The following is a 20,796-nucleotide window of genomic DNA, read 5'->3' on the forward strand; positions in this document are numbered from 1 at the left end:
TCTGGCCATCCTCTTGTTCCTCACATAAGCCTAGAACGCCTTGGGGTTTTCCTTGATCCTACCTGCCAAGGTTTTCTCATACTCCCTTCTAGCTATCCTAAGTCAATTCTTCAGTTCCTTCCTGGCTACTTTGTAGATCTCTAGAGCACTGTCGGATTTTTGCTTCCTCAACCTTAAGTAAGCTTCCTTCTTCCTCTTGGCTAGGTGTTCCACATGTCTTGTCATCCAAGGTTCCTTCACCTTACCATCCTTTCCTTGCCTCAGTGGGACAAACCTATCCAGTAGCTGTAGCAACTGCTCCCCAAACAACCTCCACATTTCTGCCAAGCATTTCTCTGAGATCATCTGATCGCAATGTATGCTCCATAGTGCTTGCCTAATAGCATTGTAATTCCCCCTCCCCCAATTAAATACTTTGTCATACCATCTGTTCCCGTCCCTCTCCAGGACTATAGTAAAGCTCAGGAGTTGTGATGGCTATCACTTAAATGCTCTCCCGCTGAGAGATCTGGCACCTGGCCTGGTTCGTTGCCGAGCACCAAACCCAACATGGCCTCCCCTCTAGTCGGCCTATCTCCATATTGAGTCAGAAATCCTTCCTGGACACACCTGACAAAATCATTCTGTGCACCTACCAGCCTTGCCCTTCATTCTAACTGGAGCACACTGTCGCTGGACTCTCGTCTCATTTTTGAAGGCTTCCCATTTTTCAGCCATCCCCTTACCACCACATATCCCCCACCAATCAACTTTTGAAAGTTATTGCCTGATGCTGTCAATTTCCTCCAATTCAGAACTTTAATTTTGAGATCCTCTGATCATTTACCCCGTGAAGCCCCTTAAGAATCCAATATGTTTCAACGGGATCACTTCTCATTCTTCGAAACTCCACTGAGTACAGTCCCACTCTCTTTAGACTTTGTTCATAAGATATTTCCTCCGTACCAGAGATCATCCTACTGAATGTTCTCTGAACAGCCTCCAATGAAACGGTATTCTTTTCTTAAATAAGAGGACCAAAACTGCTCGGATGTGGCCTTCCCAGCACCTTATACAGTTGCACTAAGACTCCCTGCTCTTATGTTCCAACATGCCTGGAAATAAGGGTCAAGATTCCATTAGCCTACCTGATTACAAGCTGCACTTGCGTGCAGTGCCCAAGGTCTTCACATTGCCCAGGAGATTACAGCACTTCCACTTGGCTCATGTTCGCCGGCCCTCTACGATATGATTGACCTGTGCCCATGGTAACTTGTTGCTCTCACTCCCCATCTGTCATTCAATTTATCATCTGTATCTCAAAAAGAAATAGAAGCCCCTCAAGTCTGTTCTGCCAAATCAATGAAGCTATAGCTAATCTGATTGTGGTCTTGACTCCTTTTTCCTGCCTGTCCCCATAATATTTGATTTTTGATCTATAACTTAATCATGAATATATTCAATCCCTCAAGCTCCATGCCTCAGTGTGGGACAGAATTTTAAAGACTTCCTTTTGTCAGCACAGACTCAATGGGCCCATAGGCCTTTTCTGAAATATATGACCCTGTGACTCATTATCCTTTCACAAAAGAAATTCTTCCTCATTCCTGAATTTGAAAATGCACCTCCCCATTCTCGACTCCCCCACAACAGAAAGCATCCTCTTAGCATCTATCCTTTCATCCTCCCTCCCCAAACCTTATCTCTCACTTCTCATCGGTTTTTTTTCCTCTCTTTCTCTTTTTGTTTATTACCCATTTGTCCTCTCCAAAAATCACCATAACATTTCCTTTCTTTGCTTTTAACCTCTCCCTTTTCTGTTACTGTTTCTCTCTGTTTTCTGTCTCATGCCATTTTCTCTCACGCTGTCAGTCTTTTTCTCCCTTTCGCAGTTTTTGAACTGTTGGAATGCATTTTAAAGCTGATGCTCACCCTGGTGATCTAAGTTACATGTTCAGTTAACCACAGATGGGTTCTGTTCACACCATGAGAAAATGTTCCTGATTTAATTAACATATTAATGATAGTTAAGACACACCAGAGATGCTTGAGACAATCAACAGCTACACAAGTGAAATTAGAAATTTAAAGCTGGAGAGAATTCTGAACCGCCGAGCCTCCTCCAACAGCACATTCCAAACCCACAACCTCCACCATCTAGAAGTACAAGTCTCCAAGCTACTCACTATCCTGAGTTGGAAATATATCGCTGTTCCTTCACTGTTGCTGGGTCAAAATCCTGCAATTCCCTCCCTAACAGCACAGTGGGTACCCCAACACTAACTGCACTGTAGTATTTCAAGAAGGCAGCTCATAGTCACATTTTGTAGCAGATGGGCAAAAAATGCTGGCAAAGTCAATGATGCCCAAATTCCATGAACAAATAAATAAATTATATGGAAAATAAGACTGTCCACAATACTGTGGCTCTCACCAAAGCCCTGCAAACATTTCAAATTTTCTCTGTTGCAAATTGCATTCATTTGCCTTCCTAATGCTGTGTCTGCACACTTACCTTGTGGTTCATACCCAGCACACCCAGATCCCTGTGCGGAGTTCTGCAATCTCCATTTAAAAAGTAAACTGTTTTTCTGAGGAAAGGTCAGGGGACCCAAGACGTTAACTCTGTTTTCACCTCCACAGCTGCTGCCAGACCTGCTGAGCTTTTCCTGCAACTTTGTTTTTGTTCTTGATTTACAGCTTCCCGCAGTTCTTTTGGTTTTTAAACTGTTTTTCTTTGCTTCCTGCTCAAGCAGGCAACTTCTCATTTTCCCACATAATATTTCATTTGCCCAATTTTTGCCTGCTCACTGAACCAGTCTGTAATTCTTTGCAGATTTCGTATAGAGTCATAGTTATACAGTCACACAGCAAAAAAAAACAGACACTTCAGCCCAACCAATCCATGCCAAGCATAAACCCAAATTAACCTAGTCCCACCTGCCTGCTCTTGGACCATATCCCTTCAAATCTTTCCTATTCCTGTATCTATCCAATTTTTTTTAAACATTGTAATTATACCCGCATCCGTCACTTTCTCAGGAAGTTCATTCCACATGCAAACCACCCTCTGTGTAAAAAATTTGCCACCCATGCCTTTTTAAAATCCCTCTCCTCTCATTTTAAAAATGTGTCCCCTAGTCTTGAAATTCCCAACTTAAGGAAAAGATAACCACCACTAACTCTAGCTATACAAGATAATAAAATGTGAGGCTGGATGAACACAGCAGGCCCAGCAGCATCTCAGGAGCACAAAAGCTGACGTTTCGGGCCCAGACCCTTCATCAGAGAGGGGGATGGGGGGAGGGAACTGGAATAAATAGGGAGAGAGGGGGAGGCGGACCGAAGATGGAGAGTAAAGAAGATAGGTGGAGAGAGTGTAGGTGGGGAGGTAGGGAGGGGATAGGTCAGTCCAGGGAAGACGGACAGGTCAAGGAGGTGGGATGAGGTTAGTAGGTAGATGGGGGTGCGGCTTGGGGTGGGAGGAAGGGATGGGTGAGAGGAAGAACAGGTTAGGGAGGCAGAGACAGGTTGGATTGGTTTTGGGATGCAGTGGGTGGGGGGAAGAGCTGGGCTGGTTGTGTGGTGCAGTGGGGGGAGGGGAGGAACTGGGCTGGTTTAGGGATGCAGTAGGGGAAGGGGAGATTTTGAAGCTGGTGAAGTCCACATTGATACCATTGGGCTGCAGGGTTCCCAAGCGGAATATGAGTTGCTGTTCCTGCAACCTTCGGGTGGCATCATTGTGGCACTGCAGGAGGCCCATGATGGACATGTCATCACCGCATCCCAAAACCAGCCCAGTTCGCCCCCTCCCCCCACTGCACCACACAACCAGCCCAGGTCTTCCCCCCCACCCACTGCATCACAAAACCAGTCCAACCTGTCTCTGCCTCCCTAACCTGTTCTTCCTCTCACCCATCCCTTCCTCCCACCCCAAGCCGCACCTCCATCTCCTACCTACTAACCTCATCCCACCTCCTTGTCCTGTCCGTCTTCCCTGGACTGACCTATCTCCTCCCTACCTCCCCACCTGTACTCTCCTCTCCACCTATCTTCTTTTCTCTCCATCTTCAGTCCGCCTCCCCCTCTCTCCCTATTTATTCCAGAACCCTCACCCCATCCCCCTCTCTGATGAAGGGTCTAGGCCCGAAACGTCAGCTTTTGTGCTCCTGAGATGCTGCTTGGCCTGCTGTGTTCATCCAGCCTCACATTTTATTATCTTGGATTCTCCAGCATCTGCAGTTCCCATTATCAACTCTATCTATGCACCTCATTTTATACATTTCTATCAGGTCGCCTCTCAACCTCCTACTCACCTGTGAGAAAAGTCCCAGTTCCTCCAGCCTTTTCTAATGACTTAAACCTTCCATAACTGGCCAAACCCCTTCCAGCTTGATAAAACCCTTCCTCTCGCTGGGTTACCAGAACTGGATACAGAAAAGGTCTCACCAATGTCCTATACAACCTCAACATGACTTCCCAAGTCCTCTACTCAAAGGGCTGAGCAATGAAAGCAAGTGTGTCAAATGCCTTTTTATTAACCCTGTCTACATATGAAGCAAACTTCAAAGAATTATGTACCTGCACCCCTAGATCCCTCTGTTCTACAATACTACCCAAGGCCCCACCATTGTTTGTTGTACAAAAATGCAACACCTCACATTTATCCAGATTGAATTCCATCTGCCATTTTTCAGCCCATTGACCCATTTGATCAAAATCCCTTCGTAATCTTAAAAAAAACCTTCTTCACTGTCTACTATGCCACCAATTTTGGTTTCATCCACAAACTTCCTAACCATGCCTTAGATATTCTCATCCAAATCATTTACAAATAAAAGAGGACCCAGAACCAATCCCTGTGGAACACCGCTGATGACAGACCTCCAGACCGAAACGTAGCACATACCGTTACATTCTCTCTCCTGCCCTTAAGCCAATTATGTATCCAATTCGCAAGCTCGCCCTGAATCCCATGTGACCTGACTTTACAAATTAGTCCACCATGTGGAACCTTGTCAAAGGCTTTACGAAAATCCAAATAAACAACGTCTACTGCTCTGCCATCATCCATTGAAGTAATTTCCTCCAAAACTTAATCCGGTTTGTGAGACATGATTTTCCTCACACAAAACCATGCTGAATATTCCCCAATCAATTTTTGCCTCTAAATATCCATAAATCCTATCTTTTATAATGACCTCCAACAACTTACCAACAACTGAAATCAGACTCACAGGTCTAGAGTTCCCTGGTTTGTCCTTACAACCTTTCTTAAACTAAAGTAGAAAGATAGCCACGTTCCAGTCATCAGGCACCTCACCCACAGCTATAGATGATGCAAACATTTCTGCAAGAGGTCTTATAATTTCTTCTCTTACTTCCCACAACACTCTGGGATGCATTAGATCAGGCGCTAGAGATTTATCTACCTTTATATTCTCTAAGACCTCTCAAACCTCCTTTTCTATTATGTGACCTGGTTTTAAAACATCAAAGTTTATTTATCTGTATACTCTAGACTCCTTTTCTTTCTCTACTGATGCAAAATATTCATTTAGTATTGTTCTCATCTTCTGCGATTCAACACAAAGATGACCCCCTTGATTTTTAAAAGGCCCTAACCTTCCTTTAGTTAGCCTCTTGCTCATAATGTATTTGTGGTATCTTGTTGGATTATCCTTACCCTGTTTGTCAATGCTATCGCATATCCCCTCCTTGCCTTGATTAAGATATTCAATTGAACCAAGTTGTCTATATCTAAAGTAAAATTCTCTTTTATTTTTGACCACAACCTCACTATCTTTATTCATCTATTGTTCCTTAATCTTACCAGCCTAATGCCTCTGAACTCTTGTCGTCACATTCTGGAATGCCTCCTATTTATCAGACATCCTTTTTCCTGCAAACGGTCTACTCCAGTCAACTTTTGAAAGTTCTTGTCTCATGCCATTAAAATTTGTCTTACTCCAATTAAAGACTTTAACTTTTATGGAAGGCTTATCCTTTTCCACAACCATTTTGAAACTAGTAGAATTATGATTGTTACACCCAAAGTGCTCCCCCTGCTTTCACTTCAGTGACCTGCCCTGCCTAATTGCCCAAAACAAGATCTAGTTTTGTTTCTTTTCCAGTAGAAGCATTCACATACTGATTAAAAATAAATTCTTACACATATTTGACAAATTCCTCACCATCCAAACCTTTAACACTATGTTTGCCCTGCTTTCTGACCTATCTCTGCATTGTCAGCAAATTTAGCTACAATGCTTTTGGTCCATTTGTCCAAATCATCAAAACAGATTGTAACTAGCTGATGGCCCAGTAGTAATCCCTGTGCACTCTACTGGTTACATCTTGAAAAATTGGTGATATAGTAGACGTGAAGAGGGTTATCTAAGATTACAAAGACATCTTGATCAATTTCTTTCATTCATTTGTGGGATGTGGATGTCACTGGTTGGCCAGCATTTGCTGCCCATCCCTAGTTGCTCTTGAGAAGGTAGTGATGAGCTGCCTACTTGAACCATTACAGTTCACCTAATGAGTTGACCCACAATGCCATTAGGGAGGGAATTTCAAGATTTTGACCCAGTGACAGTGAAGGAACTGCAATATACTTCCAAGTCAGCATGGTGATTGGCTTGAAGGGGAATTTGAAGGTGGTGATGTTCCCATATATCTGCTGGCCTTGTCCTTCTAAATGGAAGCGTTTGTGTGTTTGGAAGATGCTGTCTGAAGAGCTTTGGTGAATTTCTGCAGTGCATCTTGTAGATAGTACACACTGCTGCTACTGAGCGTTGGTGGTGGGGGGAGTGGATCCTTGTGGATGTGATGCCAGTCAAGTGGCTGCTTTGTCCTGGATGGTGTTGAGCTTCTTGACTGTAGTTGGGGCTGCCCCCATCCAGGCAAGTGGGGAGTATCCCATCACACTCCTGACTTGTGCCTCGTAGATGGTGAACAGGCTTTGTGGAATTGGGAGATGAGTTACTCACCGCAGTATTCCTAGCCTCTGACCTGATCTTGTAGCCACTGTGTTTATGTGGTGAGTCACACTGAGTTTCTGGTCAATAATAACCCCCAGGATGTTGATAATGAGGGATTCAGTGATGGTAACAACATTGAATGCCAGGGAGCATGGTTAGATTATCGTTTACTGATGATAGTTAGAGCCTGGCATTTGTGTGGCGCAAATGATCCTTGTCATTTGTCAGCCCAAGCCTGGATATTGTCCAGATTTTGTTGTATTTGAACTTGGACTGCTTCAGTATCTGAGGAGTCACGAACAGTGTTGAACGTTGTGCAATCATTGGCGAACATCCCCACTTCTGACCTTATACGGAGGGAAGGTCATTGATGAAGCAGCTGAAGATGGTTGGACGGAGGGCACTACCCTGAGGGACTCCTGGAGAGATGTCCTGGAGCTGAGATGATTGACCTCCAACAGCCATGAACATCTTCCTTTGTGTCAGGTATAACTCCAACCACCAGAGAGTTTCCCCTCTCAAACTCATTGATTCCAATTTTGCTAGGGCTCTTTGATGCCATACTCTGTCAAATGCAGCCTTGATTCACTCTCACCTCACCTCTGGAATTCAGCTCTTTTGTCCATGCTTGAACCAAGGCCATAATGAGGTCAGGAATTGTGTGGTCCTGGCAGAAACCAAACTGGACATCACTGGGCAGGTTATTGCTGACCAAGTACTGTTTCATAACTCTGTTGATGACACCTTCCATCACTTAACTGATGATTGAGAGTAGACTGACAGGGCAGTAATTTACCAGGTTGGATTTGTCCTGCATTTTATGAACAGAACATACCTGGGCAATTTTCTATATTGTCACGTAGATTCCAGTGTTGTAACTGAGCTGGAACAGCTTGGCCAGGGGAGCAGCAAGTTCTGGAGTGCAAGTCTTCTGTACTATTGCTGGAATGTTGTCAGGGCCCATAGCCTTTGCAGTGTCCACTGTCTCTAACAGTTTCTTGATATCACATGGAGTGAATTGGCTGAACACTGGTATCTGAAATGCTGGGGACCACTGGAGGAGGCTGAAATGGATCATCCACCCAGCACTTCGATTGCCTTATCTTTCACAGTGATGTGCTGGGGTCTTCCATCATTGAGGATGGGGATATTTGAGGAGCCTCCTCCTCCAATGAGTTGCTTAATTGTCCACCACCATTCACGACTGGATGTGGCAGGACTTAGATTTGATCTGGTGGTTGTGGGATCACTTAGCTTTGTCTATCACTTGCTGCTTATGCCGTTTGGCATGCAAGTAGTCCTGTTTGGTGACTTCACCACATTGATACCTCATCTTCAGGTATGCCTGATGCTGCTCCTGGCTTGTGCCTTTGAACCAGGATTGATCCCCTGGCTTTTGATGGTTGACCGGGGGATGTGCTGGGTCACAAAGTTACAGATCATGCTGGAGTACAATTCTCATGGATGCTCAGTTTCAAGTTGCTAGATCTGTTTGAAGTCTGTCCTATTTAGAACGGTGATAGTGCCACACAACGCCATGGAATTTATCTCAATGTGAGGTTGGGACTTCATCACCATAAGGACTTTGCGGTGGTCACTCTTACCAAAGTTGTCAGGGACTGGTGCATCAGCAGCTGGCACATTGGTAAGGATGAGGTCAAGTATGTTTTTCCCTCTTGTTGGTTCCTTCACCGCCTGCCGCAGACCCATAACTAGCAGTTATGTCCTTTAGAAACAGACCAGCTTGATCTGTAGTGCTGCTGCTGAGCCACTCTTGGTGGTGGACATTGAAATCTCCCACCCAGAGTACCTTTTGTGCATTTGCCATTCTCAGGGATTCCTCCAAATATTGTTCAACATGGAGGTTTACCATTTGGTCAAGGGGCTGAGGAGTGGCAGATAGTTTAATCTAGATAAATGCAAAGTATTGCATTTTGGTAAAACAAACAACAGCAGGACTTATACAAATAAGGGTCAGGCCTTGGCTAGTATTGCAGAACAGAGAGATCAAGGGGTGAAGGTACATAATGCTTTGAAATTTGTGTCACATAAACAGGGCGATTAAGAAGGAGTTTAGCACACTTGCCTTCATAGCTCAGACCTTTGAGGATAGGAGTTGGGACGTCATGTTGCGGTTGTACAAGTTGTTGGGGAGGCCACTTTTGGAGTACTGTTTACAGTTCAGGCCGTCCTGCCATAGGAAGGGTATTATTAAATTGGAGAGGGTTCATAAAAGGATTATTACCAGGATTACATTACCAGGATGTTGCCAGGAATGGAAGGTTTGAGTTATGAACATAGATTGGATGGCCTGTGATATTTCTTCACTAGGACATAGGAGGTTGATTGTGACTTTACAGAGGTTTATAAAATCATGAGGGGCAATTTCCCTAGGGTGGATGAGTTCAAACCTAGCCGGCATTTTTTTAAGGTGACAGGAGATAGATTTAAAAAGGACATGAATGGCAATTTTTTTTTTACAGAGTGTGGTTCATATGAGAGTGGGAATGAACTGCCAGAGGAAGTGGTGGAAGCAGATACAGTTACAACATTTAAAAGACATTTGGATAAGTAAATGAAGAGGAAAAATTTGGAGGAATATGAGCTAAACGCAGGCAAGTGGGACTAGTTTGTTTTGGGAACATGGTCAGCATAGACTAGTTGACTGAAGGGTCCATTTCCATGTTGTATGACTCATAACTCTACAACCCAAAAAGGACGCATTCATACCTACTCTATTTCCTGTCAACTAGCCAATCATAGCGGGGAGGCAATGGTCTAGTGATATTATTACTGTACTGTTAATCCAGAGACCTGGATAATGTTCTGGGGACCCAGGTTCAAATCCTGCCATGACAGATGGTGGAAATTGAATTCAATAAATATCTGGAATTAAGAACCTTATGATGACCGCGAATCCATTGTTGATTGTTGGGAAAAACCTTTCTGGTTCATTAATGCCCTTTAGGGAAGGAAACTGCCATTCTTACCTGGATCTGGCCTCCATGTGACTCCAGACCCACAGCAATGTGATTGACTCTGAACTGCCGTCTGTGCAATAAGTGCAGCCTAATTAGCAACGCCCTCATGCTGCGAATGAATAAAGAAAATAAAATCCATCTAATTAACATGTTACCACCTACACAGTGGGCTGTTACTTTTGTGTTACAGCTTGTCATGTGACATTGGAAATCTAAGTGTCCCTTCATTCCACATCACTTGTTTCTTCCTCAAAGAACTAAAATAAATTTGTGCAATATAATTTTTCCTTTCACATGTTGACTCTGCCTAACTGAATGATTATTTTCTAAATGTCATTACCATCAAACACTCTCAAGGAGTTACTGTAAAGATCACTTTTACTCTATCTTATTCACAATCACAGAATTGTAGTGGCATGAAAGGAGACCATTCAGACCATCATATCTGCACCAATTCTATTCCTTATCAACCTCCTGTCTTTTCGCCAAATCCCTGCGCACATTTCTATTCAAATAATCATTCAATGCCCTCTTGAATGCCTCAATTGAACCTGCCTCTACGACATTTCCAGGCAGTGCATTCCACAGCCTAACCACTCGCAGTGTGAAAATGCTTTTTCTCACATCGTCCTTGCTTTTCTCTCCCCAAATCATTCTTCCTTCTTTTGCACATCACTTTAAATCCATGCCCTCTTGTTCTTATTTTCTTTTCAAAGAATGAATAGCTTCTCTTTATCTACTATATCCAGTCCCCTCATGATTTTGAAAACCTATAGCAAATCTCCTCTTGGTCACCTTCTGTCCAAGGAGAATAGTCCCAATTTCTTCAATCTATTCTCATCATTGAAATTTTCCATTCCTGGAACCATTCTTGTAAATCAATATTGCATTCTCTCTGATGTATTCACATCTTTTGAATACTGCGGTTCGCAGAACTGTACACAATATTCCAGCTGAGATCTATGTCCCTATTAATAAAGATGACGACACAGTACATTTTATTAACTGCTCTTTCCATCTTCAAAGTTCTGTGCATATATACACCCTTTGCTCCTGCACCCTCTTTAGAATTGTACCCTCTGTTTTATATTGTCGTTCAATGTTCTTCCAACCAGAGCATATCACCTCACATTTCTCTGCATAGAACCTCATTGCCACCTATCCACCCAGCCCACTAACTTGCCAATGTCCTTCTGGAGTTCCATTATCTACCTTCCTCACTTGATAACAATTCTTCTAATTTTCATGTCATCTACAAATTTGAAATTGCTCCCTGCAACCAAGATTGAGGTCATTGGTAGGAGTAATAGTAAAAGGGATTATTACTTGAATGGTAAAAAGGTGCAGCATGCTGCTAGGCAGAGGGACCTGGGTGTCCTTGTCCATGAATCACAGAAGGTTGGTCTGCAGGTATAACTAGTAATTAGGAAGGCAAATGGAATTTTGGCCTTCATTGCTAAAGGGACTGCGTTTAAAAGCAGACAGGTTATGTTGCAGCTTTACAAAGTGCTGATGAGGCCATTCCTGGAGTACTGTGTGCAGTTTTGGGCTCCTTATTTGAGGAAGGATGCACTGGCACTGGAGGGTTGCAGAGGAGGTTCACTAAGTTGATTCTGGAATTGAGGGCATTGGTTTAAGAGGAGAGACTGAGTAGATTGGGATTATATTCATTGGAATGCAGAAGATTGAGAGGGAATCTTATAGAAACATATAAAATTATGAAGGGAATAGATAAGATAGAAGTAGAGAGGATGTTCCCACTGGCAGGTGAAGCTAGAACAAGAGGGCATAGCCTCAAGATTAGAGGGAGCAGATTTAGGACTGAATTGAGAAGGAACTTCTTCACTCAGAAGGTCGTTAATCTATGGAATTCCTTGCTCAGTGAAGCAGTTGATGCTACTTCAGTAAAAGTTTTTAAAGCTAAGGTAGATTTTTTTTGAACAGTAAAGGAGTTAAGGGATACGGTGAGAGTGCAGGTAAGTGAATCTGAGCCCACAAAAATGTCAGCCATGATCTTATTGAATGGCGAAGCGGACTCGAAGGGCCAAACGGCCTACTCCTGCTGTTAGTTCTTATGCTCTTATGTTCATTGATATACATCAGGAAAAGCAAAGTTCCCAATATTAACTCCTGAAGAACCCCACTGCAAACCCTCCTGAAAAATATCATTGACCGTTATTCTATTTCCTATCACTCAGCTAATTTTGTATCCACGTTGAGACTGTCCCCTTTTATACCACCCTATTCCTTTCTTCACAAGTCTGTTGTGCGACTGTTTATCAAACATCTTCTAGAAATTATTCTGTGACACACCCTCATTGAGCCTTTCTGTTACCTCTTCAAAAAAAAATGCCAGGAAGTTAAACATGATTTCCCCTTTTAAAGTCCATTCTAAGTCATTCTGATCAACCCTACTCTTTACATGTGACTACTAATTTGATTCCTAATAATTGTTTCTATAAGTTTCTCCACCACAGAAGTTAAACTAAATGCTCTGTATTTGCTGGGATTATCCTTACAATCTTCTTGATCAAGGTTGTAATATTTGGAATTCTCCAGTCTTCTGGCACCTCCCCTGAGCTCAGAGAAGACTGAAACACTATGGTCAGTACCTCCGTAATTTTTACCATCTCTCCGTCAAAACCTTCGGGTGCATCTTCAATCATAGATCATAGAATCCCTATAATGTGGAAACAGGCCCTTCAGCCCAAGTCCACACCGACCCTCAGAGCATCTCACCCAGACCTATCACCCTATAACCCTCCTAATCTACACATCCCCGAACACTACAGGCAACATAACATGGCCAATCCACCTAACCTGTATCTCTTTGGACTGTGGAAGGAAACCGGAGCACCTGGAGGAATCCACTTAGACACGGGGAGAATGTGCAAACTCAAACAGCTACCCAAGGGTGGAATTGAACCCAGATCTCTGGCGTCATGAGGCAGTAGTGCTAACCACTTATCTGATCTCGGTGCCTTGTCATATTTAGGTGCCAACAACCGATAGAAGACTTCTTCCTTACTAATTTAGAATCCTTCTGGTGATCAAGATACCCCTCCCATTCCAATCAGTATGGCCTGGCTAGCAGCAGCACATTTATTTGTAACAGGTGGAAAGTATTCATTTAACACCCAAGCCATGCCCCATGCCTCCATGCATTCAAACTGCCCCAGGATAGGGACAGCATAGGCTTAGACACAGAGTAAAGCTCTCTCTACATTGCCTCCATCAAACACTCCCAGGACAGGGGTAGCACTGAGTTAGATATAGAGTAAAGCTCTCTCTACACCCTCCCCAAGAACTTCCAGGACAGGGGCAGTACTGGGTTAGATACAGAGTAAAGCTCTTTCTACACTGTCCCCATCAAACGCTCTCAGGACAGGGACTGCATTTGAAATCATTTTTTACAGTGATGCTCGCCAGGATCAATATAATAATGACAATGAAAACCATCAGGAAGCAATGAGGTAGAAAGATACACTCTCTTCAATCACTTTATTCCATCTGAATCCTTTCACATTTCGCACAACAGTATTATACAGTCACACCACATTAATGGTTTCACCATCCACAGAAGTGATTTAAACAGGAATTAATCAAGCAAATGACTTCCTTTCCACTGCTGCTGTGAAACTGCAAAACATGTCTTCTTTCTCTCCTGACATTTATATCCTGACTGTTTAAACTTTTCAAACATCCTACTCTTGGCTACGTAACTGAAAAACCCAAAGCCTCCTCTCTTCACTCATGCCCTATATCCAAATGACCCAAATCCCTTTCCATGTGCTTACTATATCACTCATGTACTTGATAATCCAATGGCCCAATCTCATTCTCAACCACACCCATTAACCATAAGATGAATGAGTACATATAAGCCATTCAGCCCATTGTGTCTGCTTCACCATTTAAGGTCATGTCTGATTTGCTTATCCTTAGCTGCATTTTCCTGTCTTTTCCCTATAACCCTTGATTCCCTTATTCATTAAAAATCTGTTTCTCTACAACTTGAATATACTTCATCAGCCAGCATTGACAACCCTCTGAGGTGAAGAATCCCACAGATTCACTTCCCTCTGGAAGAAGAAATTCCTCCTCATCCTCGTTTTACATGGGTAAACCCTTACTCTGAAATGATACCCTCTGGTCCTAGACTCTCCCACAGGAGGAAACAAATTTGCCCTATTTATCCTGTCGCGTCCACTAAGAATCTTGCACATTCAAATAAGGTCACGTCTCATTCTTCTAAGTTCCAATGAATACAAGTCCAATCTACTCAATCTCTCCTCATAAGACAATCCCTTCATTGGTATCAGCCTAGCGAACTTTCTCTGGATTGCTTCCAACACCAGTATACCTTTCCTTACAGAAGGGGTCATTTGCCTTTTCCATTTGTCTTCCCTTTCTAGATGCTAAATTTTTGTGATGTATGTAGAAGGATCCCGCAAATCCCTCCGTGCTATAGCTTTCTGCAGTCTTTCTCCACTTAAATAATAGTCATCTCCTCGAGTCTTCCTGCCAAAGTGCACAACCTCATATTTTCCCACATTATATTCCACAACAGAGAAAATTAATCAGCAAAACACTTTCTCATTCACTGTCAAATGTTTCTTCATTCATTGTGTGCTTATGACCTTCAGCATTTCATTGTCCTCCTTGGAAACACCATTTAAGTTCCACAAAAGCACAATCCCAATGCACTGCCTTCTTCAATCTCTGCAATATCACCAACTCTGCCTCTACGCTTTCTGAACCCAGGATATTGCCAGCTCACTGTTGCCCCAGAGTCCTTCATGTTTGTGCTCCCATCTTCAACCGTTCTGCAGACATTTGAGATGCTTCCCACTTGTGAAATTCACTACAGCACCCGGTATTCCAAATGAACTTTGATATCAGCAGAATTACCACTTTGCTTTTATACTCTGTGTTGCATGAGATTACGTCTCAATCTCAACTGTTCCATTTTTAAGATTCTAATAACCCGACATCCTGCTATCAATATCCTGCTCCACCCTAGCCATCACCCTCTGTCCTTCCAAAGCCTTCCATGGTAGTCACAAGCACAGGACCATTGTGGTCATCTTATACTGAGTTCTATCTGTCACTATTACACCCAATTCCCAATCACACAAATATCCCCTTTGGTCTTCTGAACAAGGCCAAGATGGCATTGGGTCCAACACCATAACAATTGAGTTCTCCATTACTTCAGGCTCCTCTGCAACTGTTCATCATTCTTCACAGAGTCAAAGTCTCGCTGCTTGACTCAGAAAATGTCATTAGCATAAACTATTCAGCTAGAGTTCAGCGGTGCTGAGCTCACATAAACTGCATGACTTGTCACAGATAATTATCACAGAGAATATTAAAGAATGTTCCTTAGGAATCAGTGATGGGGTGAGAGTATGGGAAGGGAAATAAATGGGGGGTTAGAGTCAGTCATGTCGGGGGGGAAGACTGTATATGGGCTGTGGGAGGGGGATTAAATGAGTGGGTAGAGTCAGTGATGACAGGGCAAGAGTGTACACAGGGATGTGGGAGAGGGATTAAATGGGAGGGGGTAAAGTCAGTGGTGGGGGGAGAGTGCATCTGGAGGAACACAGTGATTGGGACTTTGCTTATCAGGTGGTTTTCATCGATAAATATACCAATATGATGGCTGACTACAAGGGAGAGCGATATCCTGCAGTGGATTGGTGAATATTTAAGCTCAGCCAAAGGGCATGGTTCTTCGTTTCCAAACAGACTGTTGGGAGTTGCTGGCTTGACCTCACATGTTGGTCTATCAGACTGCCCAAGCTGTCTTTATATATACAAATTATAGAGGACGGAATATTCAGGTGAATTCAATTCAGGGGCACTTTGGGAAGGTGAGGAACAGGTGTCGACAAGACAGTGCAGACCTGTCACTCGGTTTTTTTTTGCTAATCTCCAATCTGGGAGGTTGAGGAGGCGTGGTCTGGGTTTGGTTGGGTGTACAAGGGGATTGGGGAGTGGGACAGGGAGGGGGTGGGAAAATGGGGAATGAGGTTGAGAGGGGTGGGAGTGAAGAGTGGGTTTGAGGGCTGGTGTTGGGAGAAGGTGGGGATGGGGTAGGGAGGAGCTAGATAATAGGTGAGTATTGGGGTGGGGAGGATGAACGACAGGCTGTCCGCCAATGGTGCTGTCTTCGTGGTGTTAGATGGTAGGCCGGAGATGTATGGCCGCACTGTTGGGCCGAGCAGCGAGGATGTAGATCACATTTTCCCTCAGGAATGTTTTCCAGTCTACACGCCTGTGAACGGAAGCAGAAAAGCTGTCAGAGGACAAAACATCAGGGAAACTGCTCAAGGTCACACTCCGAAACGTATTGGTGTGTTTAGGCCCAATTCAAAGGAGTGTCTCATTTACAATTGTATCCATAGTGACAGAAAATACAGTCTGTTCTCAAGGAAAGTGTCAAACAGAGGACTAGAAAAGATCAGAGATAGTTGGAACTGCAGATGCTGGAGAATCTGAGATAACAAGGTGTAGAGCTGGATGAACACAGCAGGCCAAGCAGCATCAGAGGAGCAGGAAGGTTGACATTTTGGGCCTAGACCCTTCTTCAGAATCCTCCTTAGAGACAGGAGGGAACAAATAATACTTACAGCAAAAAAAACCCATCCAGGAATCATCCAATCTGTAACTCACTCCCAGCTATCTGTTATTCTATATAAAATCCACCCGAATCCCTCAATTCGATTCCAGTCTGTAATTTACTCCTGGGTGTCTATTATAGAACATATTAACCCTATGGAACCCACTCCTGGTTAACTACTAAAAAAAACCTTCCATTCTCATAATAGAATCAGGCCATTGAGTCTGCACAGACTCTCCAAAGGCCATTCCAACTAGACCCAGAACCCTACCCTGTCCCTGTATTTCCCATGGCTAATCCACCTAGCCCCTTCGTCAGTCTTCCTGCTCCTCTGATTTTACTAGAAAAGACCAGTCAGGAACAGGTGAAGAAGCAGGAAGTCAAGATAGAGTGGACTGAAAGGAAGAACGAGCTTGGGGTTAAGAAAAAGAGGGATATAGAGGGAGACACAGAAAGAGAAAGAGAAAGAGAAAGATATGGAGAGAAAGACAGAGGGATACTGGAAAATTGGAGAGAGAGATAGAGATCAATTGACTCACAGACAAACAGTTAATGAAGTGAAAATAGAGAGGTCAAGATGTAAAGAAAGAAAATTTTCAGAACAATGTAGAATTGAAAGGACGAACCAATAGAAAAGAACTGAGGGGGCAGACCAGAGGAGAACTGCTCAGAAAGTAAGAAGCAGAAAGTACAGGAGGCACAGTGGCTTAGTGGTTAGCACTGTTACCTCACAGCGCCAGGGACCTGTGTTCAATTCCAACCTTGGGTGACTGTCCATATGGAGTTTACACATTCTGTCTGTATGGATTTCCTCCCACAGTCCAAAGATATGCAGGTTACATGGATTGGCCATACTAAATTACCTGGAGAGGCTAGGTGGATTAGCCATGGGAAATACAGGGTAGAGCTCTTGGTCTAGTTGGAATGGTCTTTGGAGGGTCTGTGCAGACTCAATGGCCTGATTCTATTATGAGAAGGGAAGGTTCTTTTTTTAAGTAGTTAACAGACACCCAGGAGTAAATTACAGACTGGAATCGAATTGAGGGATTCGGGTGGATTTTATATAGAATAACAGATAGCTGGGAGTGAGTTACAGATTGGATGATTCCTAGGTGGGTTTTTTTTTGCTGAAAGTATTATTTGTTTCCTCCTGTCTCTAAGGAGGATTCTGTTGTTGTCACTCAGTAGTTGGGTTGCTTTGTGCAGTAGCTTTGCTTCAGGAATAGTATCTCAGCACTGACCTGTTGTCCTCCTGCTCCCGAATGAGAAGGGTCTTCTCCTGTGGCCTCCCACGCCCTCTGCTGGCCGGGCTGCTCTCAGAGATGGGCCCAACGTGACTGATGCTGTCAACGAGAGACAGATGAGTTGTTCCCATTCTAACATTAACACTGGCATTGACAGGAATCAACACAAGAATAGGTGGAGGCCATCCAGTCCCTCAAATTAGTGCCGTCATTCAATAAGCTTATTGCTTCTTTTAAAAATCAACCTGTGCAGACACATCATTCTCACACCCTCGAGAGCAACCTGGGCCTCCTGGTTCAGAGATAAGGGAAAAAAGAACCCTTAATCTGCATCTAAACTTTATTCACCTGCCTCAATATTTTTATCCAGCAAACTTTGCCTTGAAAGCTCCAATTAGCCCAGTGTTAACAGTTTCTGGAGGACACTCAGGTTTCCATTGTCCTTTGAATGAAGAATTGCTTCAATGATAACACCCTGAACAGGCTAGGTCTAATATAAACAGCCAGTGCTGGAGATACTAAGTAGGTCTGGCAGTCTCTGTGAAGAGTCGGACAAAGTCAACTTTTAAAATCCAATACTATTCCAGTAGAGGACGAGTATTCAAAACATGATGGCTCAGTGGTTAGCAAGCTGCCTCACAGCACCAGGGACTGTGTTTGATTTCAGCCTGGGTGATGCCTGTATGGATTTGTACATTCTGTGTCTGCAAGGGTTTCCTCCAGGTGCTCTGCTTTCCTCCTACAGTCCAAAGCTGTGCATGTCAGGTAGGTTCGCCATGCTAGTCTCCAGGAATGTTTAGGCTCTGTGGATGAGCTTGTGAATATGGAATTATGTGTATAGGGTAGGGATCTGGGTCTGGGTGGGATGCTCTTCTGAAGGACAGAGCAGACTCAGTCTCTTTCAGTTCTTTAGGGATTCCATGAAAATAGAAGACAGTGTTCATGGTCTGATTGCCATAATCAGCTGTAATCTTATTGAATAGCAGAGCAGATTCTACTCATGCTCCTATCTCATAAGTTTGTATGTTCTTCTAAAGGAAAGAGAAGATTCAACTTATGCTCGCAATTTACACTTTCAGCTTTGTAATAATTCTAATGAATCTGCCCTGCACTCTCTCCCACGCTAAAATACCCTTCAAACAATGCCCAGAATTGAACACAGCTACTTGAGATTGGAACTGTACCAAAGCACCATTAAACTATGATAATAAAGTGTGAAGCTGGATGAACACAGCAGGCCAAGCAGCATCTCAGGAGCACAAAAGCTGACATTTCGGGCCTAGACCCTTCATCAGAGAGGGGGATGGGGTGAGGGTTCTGGAATAAATAGGGAGAGAGGAGGAGGCGGACCGAAGATGGAGAGAAAAGAAGATAGGTGCAGAGGAGAGTATAGGTGGGGAGGTAGGGAGGGGATAGGTCAGTCCAGGGAAGACGGACAGGTCAAGGAGGTGGGATGAGGTTAGTAGGTAGGAAATGGAGGTGTGGCTTGGGGTGGGAGGAAGGGATGGGTGAGAGGAAGAACAGGTTAGGGAGGCAGAGACAGGTTGGACTGGTTTTGGGATGCAGTGGGTGGGGGGGGGGGGGGGGGGGGAAGAGCTGGGCTAGTTGTGTGGTGCAGTGGGGGGAGGGGACGAACCGGGCTGGTTTTGGGATGTGGTGGGGGAAGGGGAGATTTTGAAGCTGGTGAAGCCATTAAACTACAATCTAGATTTCTTCTCTATTTATTTCAGGCCCATTAAGAACTTTCCCTTTCTCTTTCTTTGCAGAAAATGCATGTCTATAAAAGTTCAGACTATTGTCTGGTTGGAGGGCTAAATTCCACAGGATGAAAGGAAAAGCTTTTTTTTGAATTTTTACAAATGTGAGGTTTTAGACAACACTTATGTTTCAGACTGCTGATATAAATTCACAGTAGAAATATGCAATGAAGAGGATCTTTCCAGTTAGAAGCTGAAGTGACCAGGTACAACTAAATTCTATTGATATGCATGGGTAAGACTTAGCATCTGGAAACAAAGAACAAAGAATTTGCTGTAGGTGAAGTTATAAACACACACAGTCTGATTTGTAAGAGAAAAATCCAAAAGCCAGAGAGACAGGGTGAGACAAAGACAAAAGTTGCTGGGGTTAAAGGGAGGATGCTATTTCTCTGCTAGCCACCAGACAGAATGTGACTGGGATGCTATTCTCTGGTTTCAGAAATTTTTTTTTAAAAACTGGGTGATTTATCCTGGTGTGGCCAAGGACAGGAGTGGATCATTTTGTTAGGTGTTGTTGAGGAATTATCGGAAGGGAAAGGGGAATTGGTCCTAGTGAGTTTAAGATGAAAAGATTAGGTAAGATGAAATCCGATAGAACTGCTGAATGCTGTAAATCAGAACCAAAAGCAGAAGTTGCTGGAAAAGTTCAGCAGGTCTAGCAACATCTGTGAAGCTAAATCAGAGTTACTGTTTCAGGTTTGGTGACCCTTCCTCAGAACTGATGGTAGCTAGAAAAGTGCCAGTGTTTATGCAGAAGATAGATGGGGGGAGGGGCTAAGGAACAAATGATAGGTGGGCAAAACCCAAAGAGAAAGAACAGTTGAACAGACAAAGGAGTGGCTGATGACCTAGTTAGGAGAGTGAATAGCTGTTAATGGAAATTGTTAATGTTAGATGTAACAATAGATAGTGTGTAACGGCAGGTTATCTGATAATGAAGCCCGGTGTATGGAGTAGAAGGCTGGGACACGAGACAGTTCAGGCCCTAAAATTATTGAACTCGATATTGAGTCTGGAGGTCTGCAGACTGCCAATTGGAATATGAGGTTTTGTTCTTCCAGCTTACACCAAGCTTTGCTGGAACACTGAAGCAAGCCTGAGATAAAGATGTTGGCCAGGGAACAGGGTGGTGTGCTAAACTGGCAGGCAACTAGAAACCCAGGGTCTTTCTCGCGGGCAGTGTTCACCCATCTACACTCATTTCTCCAATGCAGAAGAGAA

At 43.7% G+C, this 20,796-nt stretch overlaps 1 protein-coding gene across 7 annotated transcripts in view; it reads right to left on the reverse strand.

Moving 5' to 3' along the window:
• Nucleotides 1-13,430: 13,430 nt before the first annotated feature.
• The window catches only part of phf24 (PHD finger protein 24), a 175,387-nt gene continuing 168,021 nt past the window's right edge, over nt 13,431-20,796 (reverse strand). For all 7 annotated transcript variants that reach the window (XM_059644942.1, XM_059644940.1, XM_059644936.1 and 4 more), the window contains 2 exons: nt 17,813-17,914; nt 13,431-16,226 (listed from right to left, as the gene is read on the reverse strand). In XM_059644942.1, coding sequence (XP_059500925.1) covers nt 16,130-16,226; nt 17,813-17,914 — 199 coding nt within the window. In that variant the 3' untranslated portion in view covers nt 13,431-16,129. The remainder of the gene's footprint in view (nt 16,227-17,812; nt 17,915-20,796) is intronic.

Source organism: Stegostoma tigrinum, chromosome 3, assembly GCF_030684315.1.
Source record: "Stegostoma tigrinum isolate sSteTig4 chromosome 3, sSteTig4.hap1, whole genome shotgun sequence".
NCBI classification, from domain to species: domain Eukaryota; kingdom Metazoa; phylum Chordata; class Chondrichthyes; order Orectolobiformes; family Stegostomatidae; genus Stegostoma; species Stegostoma tigrinum.